The sequence below is a fragment of the Cyprinodon tularosa genome, unplaced genomic scaffold, assembly GCF_016077235.1.
Source record: "Cyprinodon tularosa strain WSP-4 unplaced genomic scaffold, ASM1607723v1 ctg54, whole genome shotgun sequence".
Taxonomy (NCBI): Eukaryota; Metazoa; Chordata; class Actinopteri; order Cyprinodontiformes; family Cyprinodontidae; genus Cyprinodon; species Cyprinodon tularosa.
The window spans coordinates 691,212-704,851 of record NW_024039274.1 but is presented as its reverse complement, the minus strand read 5'-3'; the positions used below and the strand labels follow the sequence as shown (position 1 = coordinate 704,851).

The 13,640-nt window shown below is 36.6% G+C and overlaps 1 protein-coding gene across 5 annotated transcripts in view; it reads left to right on the top strand.

The window, feature by feature from the left end:
- The window catches only part of slc4a11 (solute carrier family 4 member 11), a 212,185-nt gene that overhangs the window by 89,019 nt on the left and 109,526 nt on the right, over positions 1 to 13,640 (top strand). For all 5 annotated transcript variants that reach the window (XM_038304653.1, XM_038304656.1, XM_038304658.1 and 2 more), the window contains one exon: positions 11,510 to 11,553. In XM_038304653.1, the coding sequence (XP_038160581.1) occupies positions 11,510 to 11,553 (44 nt within the window). The remainder of the gene's footprint in view (positions 1 to 11,509; positions 11,554 to 13,640) is intronic.

The window sequence follows — 13,640 nt, the reverse complement described above, 5'->3', positions numbered from 1 at the left end:
TAGCAGTGGGAATATTACTGCTTATTGTGGCCCTGTTTTTAGTTTTTATTTGCTGCCATTAACTGGACTGGCCTGCAGGGGCATCTGACCAGCCCCCAGCGGAGAATGTGAAAGTGTTTTTTTAAAAGGAAAATAATAAAAACCTATAATTCAAACCGTTGAAACCCAAACAGCTTTGCTTTTTGTCTGCTTGAAATTATTGGAAATTATGTTAATACAACAGAACTTACATATGTCAGAAAAGTTAATTAATTGTAGGATCACTTTTTTTTTATTCAATCTTTACAGTTTTTACAGGTTAGGGGTCATAGAACTTCTTGAGTTTGTGTTTTTAGCAAAAAATGATCCTAGTCACTTTGGGTCTGATCTTGGATGCAATCAGTGGGCATGTTGAGGGAAACCCACAAAGGCTGTGGGACTATTGTCAATATGTGCAAACAATGTTGGTTCTGCCCATTAAAATGAGGAGATTGAGTGTGATATTGCCAGTCAGAGAGTGTCTGTAAAGGAAAGATGATTTTCTAAGCCATGTAGTTGAGGTAATAATAAAATGATATGATGTTAAATGTGGGGAAAAAAAGAAAAATCATAAAACATGAGACAGTTCTCTTTGTCTGTTGATCATACCTTTCAATTTCTGGATTTGAAAATATGGGAAATTTTACGACTGCTGCAAGCCATCAGACTACCCCATGCAAGCTCCAGTATCCGTTATATTTCAAGACATGTCCACAAAAAATCCAAAATAAATTCTTTCAACCAATGCAAACTACAATAAGGGGATCAGATTTTGACTTGCGATGCTAGCGACAGTTCTTTTTGAAGAGGCAGATCAGTGGTTTTTTAAATATGACTTTATGATACAATAATATGGGAAATTTATGGGAGGCTGTTAAAGCCAATTGGGGAGACTTGACAGCTATGCTGTTGATTGCACCTTAGAAAGTCCTTATTCTTGATTCCAAAAAGAATAAGAGCATTATTTATTTATCAGGAGCATAAATAGTTTAGATAATTTTCTTAATGCAGGGTTAAACAACCGTACGTACAAGCAGTTTACATGTTCAGATAAGAACCAAGATTTGAAACAGTTGTTTTGAGGAATAGGCATAAACATCTGCATCTTAACCCTCCAAAAAATAATTAGCATTTATTTTTCTTGGTTCTTAAGTCATTTGTACTGGGTAAACCTATGGGCAAGTAGGAACCAGACTTACTGAAATATTTCAGGCAGCTTCCCAGCACATCTTACACAGCATGTCTGTTTTAGAAGGGTGTCCTGTTAGTTCCTGGTCTCTCCTGTTCCTTTTTACAAAGATAATTATATGCCACTCTATGCTAAGATTACACAGCACTCGTGACTGAACAGTTTTAGTGCCACTTGATCAAATGGTAAAACAGACCTTTTTGATCCTTAAAACCCTAAAATTTCTTTTGGATTACTTAAAGCCTCTCAGTACATTAAGTCCTGCAGAAACCATTAGAAGAGGTTATCATTTGGGATGAGGTAATCTTATATGAATATATGAATATCTTCTTTCCACTGCCGCCTGATAGCAATTAGAGCGTCACTTCCCTCCCCAACTAGAAAAGGATCAGCCACGCCGTGTGCTTTTTGATTGTAAGGCTTTGATGAACAAAATCCAGCGCACACAGCACGTGGCCCCTGCCACTGTTTCATCACCGACGGCAACGGTTTGGGCTCGTCTTTTTTTCCCCTCCATTGCCTGCAGTGTTATCCTGGCACGGTGTTTGGTGTGACAGTCAGAGCCTGCTATCATTTTCTGTTAACTTAAACTCAAGCATGTTCACTTGTCACTGGGATATTGATAATATATCCTCAGGTTTTGCTGCGACTTATTTGCCTGTTTAATGGAGGGATTTCATGGTGCTCCTGGAGGGAGGAGTTATGCAGTGATTGATTTCCACAGAGTATCACAAGGCGTAAAGGAGGAAAGACCATGGTAACCCAATAACATCCTCCCCTCAGTGATTCTCAGTAACCGCGTTATGTAATAGTGATGGAGGATTGTTTCATGAGAGTCGGGGGGGCTAGTTAACGGGCTGAGGTGCTGTGAAATCCCCCCGCCCCTTTAGTCTCGGTATTGTTTTCTGACTTAAAAAGGTTTTTCCTCATTTCTTTTCCTTTTTTTTAACAATGGGAAAATCAAAGCCTTTGTGTTTTATCTTTAGACTTGCCTCTACTCCACAGAGATGTGTATTAGAGCCTTATCGGCGGGGAAAGTCCAATCCCTGTTCAGTGAGAGCAGTTAAAGATGTGCCTTTTGACATTTTCTTCCCCGTTTGAAAAAGAGTCTCTATCTTCTTTTTTTCTTCCCTTACTGGCTCAGTTGGTGTTACTTGTAACATTACTTTTTTTTTTTTTACTAAAATTACCAAATGTTCTTTATTTTTTTTAAAGAAATGTTTGATTTGATTACATGTTTTTTTTTATGAACAGATTAAACTGATTTATTTGTTGAGTTGTTTTTGCAATGATTCCACTTGGGTAAATTTTACATTTTTCTTTTGTTTGCTTTTACTTTATATCTCCTGATGTCATAGGCAAATATGGTTTTTCGGCAAAGCAGGCGTCCTGCAATAGGAAGATGTCACACTATCAATATGCCTTTGGCGTATACGCATTTGACAAGGTACTTTACCCCAAAGCTACCTGTCAATGAATAAATGTGTTGTGGAGCTATAGACTGAGTTAAAATTCTCCAGTATTATAAAAATGCTCAGTGTGCAACAGGTAGAGACAGAAAAACACAAAACCTGAATCTTCCTCTCTGTTCCATTATTCTCACCAGAGGAACACTCCTCAAGCCCAAGGTACAGCCTGACTTTGGATCGTTTTTACCTACAGACAACCTGATCTTAAGACAGGCTGTCATTACCATATTTGCTACATTAAGATATAATAAAGACAGGTCCTGTAGTTGGGGTTAAAGTTTTTAAAATGTACTTTAGACTAACATCACCACCAGGGTGCACCCACCGCTGCGTCTGCAGGATCTGGGCTAAATGTGAGGCACTGAGGGTAAAAACAAGGTGTTGGTTTTGAAACTAAACTGCTAAAGGAAGGTTTAAATCGTGACATTTTGAACTGAAATGTTAAAATGTCGCACAAATGGATATTTAGAAAGAGGAATAATTATGAGTGCGGCATGTATGGAAGGCCAACAGTGTCACATATTTAAACCACAAAAGTTTTTAATTTCTAATGTATTTCCACTTGGAAACATAAAAATGTCAAAATAATCGCATGATAAAAATTAATTGCATGATAAATTGAAATAGTCTGAATAATTTTCATCTGCAGGCTTGTTTGTTTACCTTGCGTCTTCCTCTCTTTTTACTAAAGACTCTGAATGACTAAAAGTTTCACTCAAGTGCGTCGGTCTCCCTTCACCTCTCCCATCCTTTTCTCAGAGTGGCCATTATAACATAAGGGTCTCATGACTGAAGAGCAGCAAACCAGAAAAATGCTGGATGAGATTTGAAAAATCAGAGATGGAAATGCTTTTAAAGCCAAGCATGAGAGCTGCTGTGTGGGAGAGCTTTGAATTTAAACCAAATGACAATACTATCATTTATCACAATAATTTCTGGGACAATTTATCGTTCAGCTAAAAAATATCATGACATTTCTGGTAACCAAAAATGCATGCAATAATAATGATCCAAAATAGATCTTTTTATAATATTTATAATCAATAATTATTCCTACCTAATGGCCATTTGATGAAGAGATCTTATAGCCTTTGACTGTTGAAGTTAAACTGTTAATTGGGATATTATTAGTTTAAGGTTGTGATCCAACTTTCATTTTCTTCCCTACTCCTCCCTGCTTTTATCATGTTTTTTTGTTTTGTTTTTTCTACTTGCTTTTATTCTGCTTTTGGTCCAATTGTTTTACTTGTTTGACAAATGTTTTTGCCTTTATTTTTGCTATATTTTATTAACTTAATTCATCTAAAGCACTGTCCATGTGCTGAATTGTGCTATGCAGTATTGTTTTGACAGCCATCTTAGATTTAGTCGTTACGATATATGATAGTTTTAGTCAGTATTAGTCGACTAAATTTTAAAAAGGTTTTAGTCTAGTTTTAGTCAGTTTTATGTTGAAAAAGTTAACTTTTACCATTTTGAATAACAACCAGATTCTTTACCTCTTGCCTAGATACTAAAATAGCTTGGTATAAAATGCTGCAGTGCAGTTCATCATTGCTGTTGGGCAAGAAACTTTGCTTTAGAGAATTCATATAAACTTTTTTATCAATAAATGGCCTACTTTATAAAAAATGTGTCTCACAAAAGCTGTGAAAATAGAAAATAGCAGATCTATTTCAACACATCATATTGGTTAATATAGCAGACAGACAAAATACCAAAATTTACAATGAAGGAATTGCAAGGTTTCCATTGTAAAGCAAACACTTCCTGATCTACTATGAATTATGGATTACACACAGATCAGTAAATTCTTTAACTTCAAAAAAGCAAAGAACAAAAACAATCTTCTTTGTACTTTGGCAGTTTTAGGTTTATTTCTGAGAATTTGCCTCTTGGTTACCGTAACACTGCTCAGGGGTCAAAGTAGATTTATGTTCACAGAGTGACCTAAACTGAATGAATAAGCTAACTAAAATGCTGTAAAATGCCCCATAAATATTGTTAAATATGGGGATTTCTTTTTAGATGATATTTGTATTGATTCCCAATGTGAACATCTTGATATTTCATAGAGGATGTTGGTATTGATTTGAAATATGGCGGCATGAATCTTACATGTAAAAAAATATTATTCAGCTCTCATCAGGTTTTCCCAGCTATATTCTTAGGTATTATAAAAAAATAAACATCACTATGTCATCTTTGTTGATTTATTGGGGTAAAATGGGATAAACCTGATCTGTATCATACTGCCAAATACTTGCCAATTAACACCACTACGTTAATTGATCAATTTGGGGCAGCTCAATGAAATATAAATGTCAACGTTGGAGGCTCATATTTAATTATTTTGTCAAGGGCCCAGCCACGGCTGCCAGCTGGCCTGATTGAGTAAACCCCTGTAGGAACTATACTGTTTAGAAAAGCATTCCTCTACAGCTAAATAACAAAAATGACTACTTTGAGTTACTGTTGCTAAAAGTAGATCTATAATTCTACTGTGCATTTCAAAGTATTCACCCCCCTTGAACTTTTTGAATTTTTACCATATTTCAGGATTCAAATATAAAGATATACAATTTTATTTTTTTAGAAGAATCAACAACGAATGGGAAACGATCATAAAGTGGAACGAAATTTATTGGATATTTTAAACTTTTTTAATAAGCAAAATGAATTGGCCGCTGTACTTTCAGTACTCTATCCAGAAGTCCAGTGAGGATCTCTGAATGATCCAATGTTGAACTAAATGACTGATGATGATAAATAAAATCTGCCTGTGTGTAATCAAGTCTTTGTATAAATGCACCTGCTCTGTGATCGTCTGAGGTCTGTTTAAAGTGCAGAGAGCATCATGAAGAACAAGGAACACACCAGGCAGGTCTGAGATACTGTTATGGAGAAGTCTAAAGCCAGATTTGGATACAAAAAGATTTCCCGAACTTAAACTTCCCAAGGAGTACTGCGACAGTGATAATATTGAAATGGAAGGAGTATCAGACCACTGCAGATCTACAAAGACCCATCCCTCTAAACCTTCAGCTCAAACAAGGAGAGGACTGATCAGTGATGCATCCTAGAGGCCCATTATCCCTCTGGATGAACTGCAGAGATCTACAGCTGAGGCGGGAGACTCTCCATAGGACAACAATCACTCTTATACTGCACAAATCTGGCCTTTATGGAAGAAAGCCATTTCATAAAGATATCCATTAAAAAGTCTTCTATGAAGTTTGCCACAAGCAACCTGGGAGACACAGCAAACATGTGGAAGAAGGTGCTCTGGTCCGATAAAAACAGAAATGCAATTTTTGACAATACCAAAGGTTATGTTTAGCATAAAAGAAACACAGCTCATCACCCTGAGCACAACATCTCCAGTGCCAACCATGGTTGTAGCAGCATCATGGATTGGGTCTGCTTTTCTTCAGCAGGGACAGACAAGATGGTTAAAATTTTGATGGGAAGATTGATGGAGCCAAATACAGAACCATTCTGGAAGAAAACCTGATGGGTATACAAAAGACCTGAGACTAGAATGGAGATTTATATTCCAACAAGACAATGATCTAAAACATGAAGCAAAATCTACAATGGAATGGTTCACAAATAAATATATCCAGGTGTAAGAATGGCCTAGTCGAAGTCCAGACCTAAATCTAATCGAGAATCTGTGGATAGAATTGTAACTGCTTTGTTCACAAACCTTCCAATCTCACTGAGTCCCAGCTGGTTTGCAGGAAGAATAGGCAATTCAATTCAATTTGCAGAACTCATAGAGACATAGCCAATAGACTTGCAACTGTAGTAACAGCAACCCAGTCTCATGGAAAATGTACCCCCACTACCTTGGTCCACACTGCAAAACGTAGTGGAGGTACATTAATGGCCATTTTTTTGTAGTACTGTTACGTTTCTTCTGCCTATACGCTTTCTATTGTTTTATGTCCTAGTCACGTGACTTTCAAGATTCCAGCTGGGAGAAGAAAAAAATATATATATATGGCCGACATTTGCTAATTTTTTTGTGGAAAGATTAATAACTTGAGTTTGTTTTTGCATTAAAATGAGTTTTGATTACATTTCTAGTGAGAAATGTATAGTTTCTTGCCAGAATATTTACTCAGGGAATGTACATATTCACTTGCTTGTTCGTTTCTTGCAAAGATTTTTCAAGATAATGTGAAACTGAAACGTTTTGGTATAAACATGGCTGAGATTTCTCTAACTTTTAGTGGGAAAATCAATAATTTCAATCAGTTTCTGCATTTAAATGGGTTTTGATTACATTTATAGCGAGAAGTGTAGGGTTTATTTACATAATATTTACTTAGTGAACATACATAATCACCCGCTTGCTAGTTTTTGCTATGTTTTTCGGATCTCGTCAGGATTATGTGAAATTGCAAAGTTTTGGCTGCTACCCATCGCCTAGCATTTAGCTGCCGCCCTGATTCAACATTGAATTCTTTGTGATTTAACTCCATCTGACGGATCAAACCCTCGCCACTGCGTGCGTTGCGTCTGAGGTTGATTTTCAGATCAATGCATTACGTCGTGGCAAACGGGAGAAACTAATTAAACTAGTTAAAAAAAGGATCATGGGTTAAGATCGGATGTGTTTTATTTGGAAATCTACCGGATCCTTTGTGCATTTAACTTCCTGTTTGGTGCGATCTCATTGATTCCAGATATGCTGGTTGTGTACTCTAATTGTTTTTTTTTTTTTAAGTTCCTCTTTGGTCAAAATCTGGTCAAAACCCATCAATGAGATCGCACCAAACAGGAAGTTAAATGCACAAAGGATCCGGTTGGGGCGACAGTGGCGTTGGATGGAGGAGTTTGCCCTGTAATCGAAGGGTTGACGGTTCAAGCCCCGACTCCGACTTCCATTGTCGTTGTGTCCTTGGGCAAGACACTTCACCTGCATTGTCTACTGATGGTTGTCAGAGGGCCCGGTGGCGCCAGTGTACGGCAGCCTCGCTTCTGTCAGTGAGCCCCAGGGCAGCTGTGGCTACAATGTAGATTGCCACCATCAGTGTGTGAGTGTGTGTGTGAATGGGTGAATGAATGTAGTGTAAAGCGCTTTGGTCAAGTCTCCTAACTTGAATAAAGGCGCTATATAAGTACATGCCATTTACCATTTACCATAATCCTGACGAGATCCGAAAAACGTAGCAAAAACTAGCAAGCGGGTGATTATGTATGTTCACTAAGTAAATATTATGTAAATAAACCCTACACTTCTCGCTATAAATGTAATCAATACCATTTAAATGCAGAAACTGATTGAAATTATTGATTTTCCCACTAAAAGTTAGAGAAATCTCAGCCATGTTTATACCAAAATGTTACAGTTTACAATAGAAAGCGTATAGGCAGAAGAAATGTAACAGTACCACAAAAAAATGGCCATTAATGTACCTCCACTACGTTTTGCAGTGTGGACCAACGTAGTGGGGGTACATTTCCCATGAGACTGGGTTGAGTAACAGCTAAAGGTGGTGCTACAAAATATTAACTGAATACAAGGGAGCCGAATAATTTTTCACACCCAATTTTTCAGCTTGTATTTATTAAAAAAAAAGTTGTTGTTGATTCTTCACAAAACATTACAATTTTGCCTGAAATGTGGCAAATGGACAAAAAGTTAAAGGGGAATTCTAAATACTTTCACACAGCACTGTAAGTAGTGCTTAAGGTCATTTTATTAAGTTATGCTACATAAAACCATTAAAGGAAGGAGGATGAATTTTATGATATGCATATCTAAGTTTGCACACAGGCTTAACCAAATGTTACCATACCAGCTGTATAAATAGAGCACTTGACAGCAGAGGTGTAGCTCTGGTTGGAGGCAGTTTTAAGTTACTCTAATGGTATTCCTAAATGATAGGTTGAAATGCAGAAGGATCTCACAAGAAACATGAAAATAAAATTTTATTTGTTTTTCCCATTCGTTGAGTAAATTGGTCTATCGATCTTTGAAGGCATTTCTTTTATTAAAAATGTTTTCTCTTACCTTCTGCAAGACATTTAGAGACCTTTTTAAAAGGGAGGGTTCTCATACATCTCATTCCCTATCCTTGTGTTCGTTGGTCTTTCTTTTCTCTCTTTGACCAGAATTTAGTTACAATTTGCAGCACTTTTAAACACCTTAAAGCACTCTAAACTGGGTTATCTTTACCCTGCATTAAATAGCTTCTTATCTCATTTCATTAAAATTAATATTACACAAATAAATAAGGAGAAAAACTCCACTGCTCAAAAAAATAAAGGGAACAGGTAAATAACACACAATTTCATCTAAATCAAAGGTCTGTGAAATCAAACTGTCCACTTAAGAAGCAACACTGATTTGCAATCCATTAAAATGCTTTTGTGCAAATGACAAAGACAAGCGGATAACAGACAACAATGGAAAATATTACTAGCAAGACGTACTCAATAAGGGAGTGGTTCTGCAGGTGGGAACCACAGACCAGCTCTCAGTACTTGAGCTTTCCAGGTGATGTTCTAGTCAATTTTCATAGTAGGTGGTGCTTTCACATTTGTGGCAGCTTGAAACAGACTTTACATCTCACACAAGGGTCTCGGGTAGTGTGGCTCATCCAGGATGGAACATCAATATGAGCTGTGCAGGAAGATTTGCTGTGTCTATCATTGTTGTGTTCAGAGAGTGGAGGCGCTACCAGGAGACAAGCCACAGCCAGGACATCATGTCTCGATCTGTTGTTATAGAATCCTTTATATTCTATCCAAATCCAATGGAGGTATTGTTTCTCAGATAGCGTACACAAAGAAGGAATTAAGGTTAATTTTTTACAAAATGTATTCCAGTTGTTTTTAACAAAATCATTGATACAAGCAAAAATTGCAGAGGAAGATCTCACATCTGTCAGGCCCTTGCGTCTTCTGCCATTTTCAGGGGAGAAACACACAGAAAAAGGCAGAGAGTTTCGGCTTTTTTCCCCCTTTTTATCTAAAAGTCAGCCAGCAAGTGTCCTCTACAGCCCCCCCGTCCGCATCTTGGCCCCATCACACAGCCTACAGAATTACCATAGAAAGTGTTGCTGGAGACTCTCTGGCCACCATATGTCAGCATAAGAATGTCCTTTTTGGCTGACCCACACAGAAGAGTGAACAGATATAGAGATAAACAAATATAACAGTTATAACAGAAAATAAAAATAGTCTTCAACAGATCCAACCAACACCATCACATTGTACCACAGACTGTTCAGGATTTGGCAGATGCTTTAGTCCAGGTCTGGGTGGCAATCCCTCTGCAGACCATCAACCACCTCATCAGGAGCATTCCCAGGGATTATTGGGAGGTCATAGAGCCACATGGAGGCCACACTCAATACTGAGGCTCATTTTGACCTGTAATAAGGACATTACATCAAAGTTGGATTAGCCTGTAGTGTGTTTTTCCACTTTAATTTTGTGTGTCTAGGCCTCCATAGTTTAGTGAATTTGATTATTGTCAGCTAATTCAACTTTCTACAGAACAAAGTATTCAATGACAACATTTCATTCATTCAGGTCCAGGATGTGTTACTTTAGTGTTGCCTTTATTTTTTTGAGCAGTGTATTGATTTATAAAGTGACATTTATGTGATTAAATCTGACAATTTTGATAAATGAATGATGGATAGGGTAATTAGGTCTCAAAGCATCTCCTCTTATAAGTACTTAAGAGAGTTCAGTAAATAAATCATTGGGGCTGGCAACATGGTCTGGTACTAAAGTGGCGAGTAGGACTGATGTTTCTCTATGCAGGAAGGACCTAAGGTTAAAAAGACGGCATAAGCAGAGTTTAACAATAAACTTTTAGCGTGTTGCAGTTATGCAAACTTGGTTTGATAAACTCTCAGAGTTTTATTTAAATCACATGGATATAACTTCTCACCACAAGCATTTGAAATGTTTTACATGTTCAGATTCAGTAGCAACCACAAGTCCATGCTCCTCTGTGCTCTCTTGCTTTTTTCTGAAATGAAGAAGAAAGTAAATTATAATTGGCTACTTTTCAGGAAACCCTACCTCTTGAAATGGTACTGTTTTCGACTGAGATGCGGCTTGTAACATTAGCAAAGCATCTTTAGCATCAAAGGAAGCCTGTAAAAAACAGCTTTTACAATGATACTGATTTTGAAACCATAATCAGAGATATAGAATACCAATCTCAAAGGAATTTTCCACTATACCTTTATGATTTTTGGTTGTTGTATTTTTAGTAATTTAGGCATTCATGCTTTGTCAGCCACATCTGTTCATCGAATATAGAGGCTTTATATATTTTTTTCAGTCATAAATATATGTATTACTTGATTAAAGTGTCTGAGTGAAGTGCCTTTAGGATAAACTTAAATGACTTAGAATCCATCTACCAGGTGGACAACTGTAGAACAACAGCAAGTATGTGGCAAATACACTTCCCAGATGATATTGTTATATTTCATCAAGTCAAATATAGTTTGTTTTAAAATATAAAAAAACAAATGGTGCCTTATATTTTGTGGTTTGTATTAATTCCCTAATTTTGAGGCTCTGATGTGCCATAGAGTACAGCTATGTCATGTTCAGTTTTTCTGCCACTTACATGACCACTAGGTTTGATGTCTGTGTTTGAAACAAGCGTGCATTACTGCATTTGGTGTACAACTTATAGAACAATTTGTAAAGTATTTTTACTTCCTGATTCAATCAATTTTTATGCTAGTGGAATATACAGTAATCAGGTGTGATGTGTTGTTTGTCTAAAAATGGACCAAAGTCAGACATTTTTTATTGCTTTACTTAATAATCTTTGTTTTGTCTTCAGATGCTGACGACTCTGGTTGTGTGTTACTGAACACATCAAGACGGGTAAGCAAAATTATTTATCTTCTTAAGAAATAAAGAGGTCATAAGGGGATTGTATGTCTTTGACAGGATACTGATATTACTTTCCTATCCCTTATTACTTTCTTTCTATTACTTTCTTCTTACTTTTTTACGTTCAACTAGAGATAAAAAGCAAGCTTCAATAGTGGCTATACAAATTCTGCTGTTAATTGAACCATTTTCAGAAAAAATTACCTAAAGTTGATTGCCTCTTATTTAAGACTCTTTTGTGGTAATCTTCAGTAGTAAACTTCAAACAGACTGATATTTGCATTTTTCGGGGGCAATGTAATTGCTATAAATATATATTCCATGCAGTAAATAGCACTTTAAAGTAGTTAGTTTTGAGTATTAGAGAAGATTTTACTTTGTTTACAATTTTTTTTCTACTGGTTCCCGTTTGGGGCAAGAAAACAAAACAAAATTTTTTTTGTTTCTTTCGTTGCTGCAAGGCTTGAAAGCTTTCTTGACGCTCTCTAACAGAAGAACATGTTGACTAACTGAAATCTGATTTATAACTCTAATTCAAATTCACTCTCTTTAGTTGTAAAACTATCAAGAACAGCCTAGAGAAATTAGAATCCACCAAGATGGCTCAAGGGAGTTGGGTATTAAAAACAAGAATCAAAACTGAAATCATGTTGGGGGGGAAAAAAAAAATGTTATTACAGTGAATGCAGTTTTGCATTACCTTCTCAAACCAGCTTTATTAATAGAGAACCTAAAACACCAATAAGACTAAACGGATTTACACAAAGTGCAAAAAAAGAAATACAGTGTTATTAGATGCATCCAGTAGAAACTAGAAACTGTCTTTACTTGCAAAGCTCCACATCATTCAGATACATTGCTGTTTAAAATTCATCATTTAACTTTTTAAAATTACTCTATCACTGGTATGATTTGGCCTCTATGTCAGCTATCCTCCTTCACCATTTTGGGGAGAGAAGGCCAAATGATACGCTAAGATTCTTTTCCATAATCTAACTCTGTCCTGCTTTATGCAGCCTTCATCACTGAACAATGCCTAAATAAATACAGTAACTATGCTGGGTTCTTATCATTTGATTATAAAAAAATTATTATTAACCCTTTTATTTATGCTGTTAAGGGGTTATGATTATCATCTTTTTGCTTATCACCAAGTTGGTTATGAATTAATTTCAGTTCAACTTGTTGGCACACCCAAGTATAACACAGATGTCTTTGTGTTTAACAAACCTATGTTTGAATTTGTCACACTTCATCAAAAACACAGAAAATTCACAAGCATGTCAAGATCCGTCCCCCTCACAAGGCTGTCAGTGATCTGGGTTTGCTGTGCCTTTTTCCTGCCAACAGCTTTGCTGGTCATTTTCACTAATCCTAACATTCTGTGCCACAGTTCTGTTTGCTTTCTCCCTCCTTCTTGTTTTCCCTCTTTTCATGAATTCGCATGGCAGCATTCACAATTTACCTGCAATAACTAGAACACCCTTCAGCCGACGTTTAGGATGTTTCCTGTAATTAGTTCAATGTGTATTTTTTATTTGAATGCAAAGCGACAATTATTTAAAACGAGTGTCTGTTAACAATCAGACCAGATGTAATCTTCGCTACAATTCTGACGGGATCGTTGTTTTTGATTGGTGTTAAATCAGCTCTAAATCCTGATATTTCTAAAAATCTTACTGGTGCAGACAAAACGGTCAAAGACCCAGCTGCTATCAGGTTTAAACAGCAAATATTTCTGTTTTATTTATATGTTTTGAAAGTCCTTTTCAAAAATAACTGCAAACGTTAGACGTTCTATGGCCTTTGTTTTGATGCTTGACTATTTTAAAAAGAACAGCAGGAGTACCACTTATCTTTAGAATTTCAGCCTGCCCCACAATCAATAAAACCGGGGTCTAGAGAGTGTCTGGGCTTTTAATCGAGCTTTGTTTGTCCTTCTGTTCGCTCACCCATCTGCATGTCATTCTGCACTTGTACTATTGGAATAAACCTTGGCTGAATAAAGCACACGTCTTATTAGTGTTTGACTGTCAGAAGGAGGGCCTTGACAAAATCTATAGGCGCAGACATTTTAA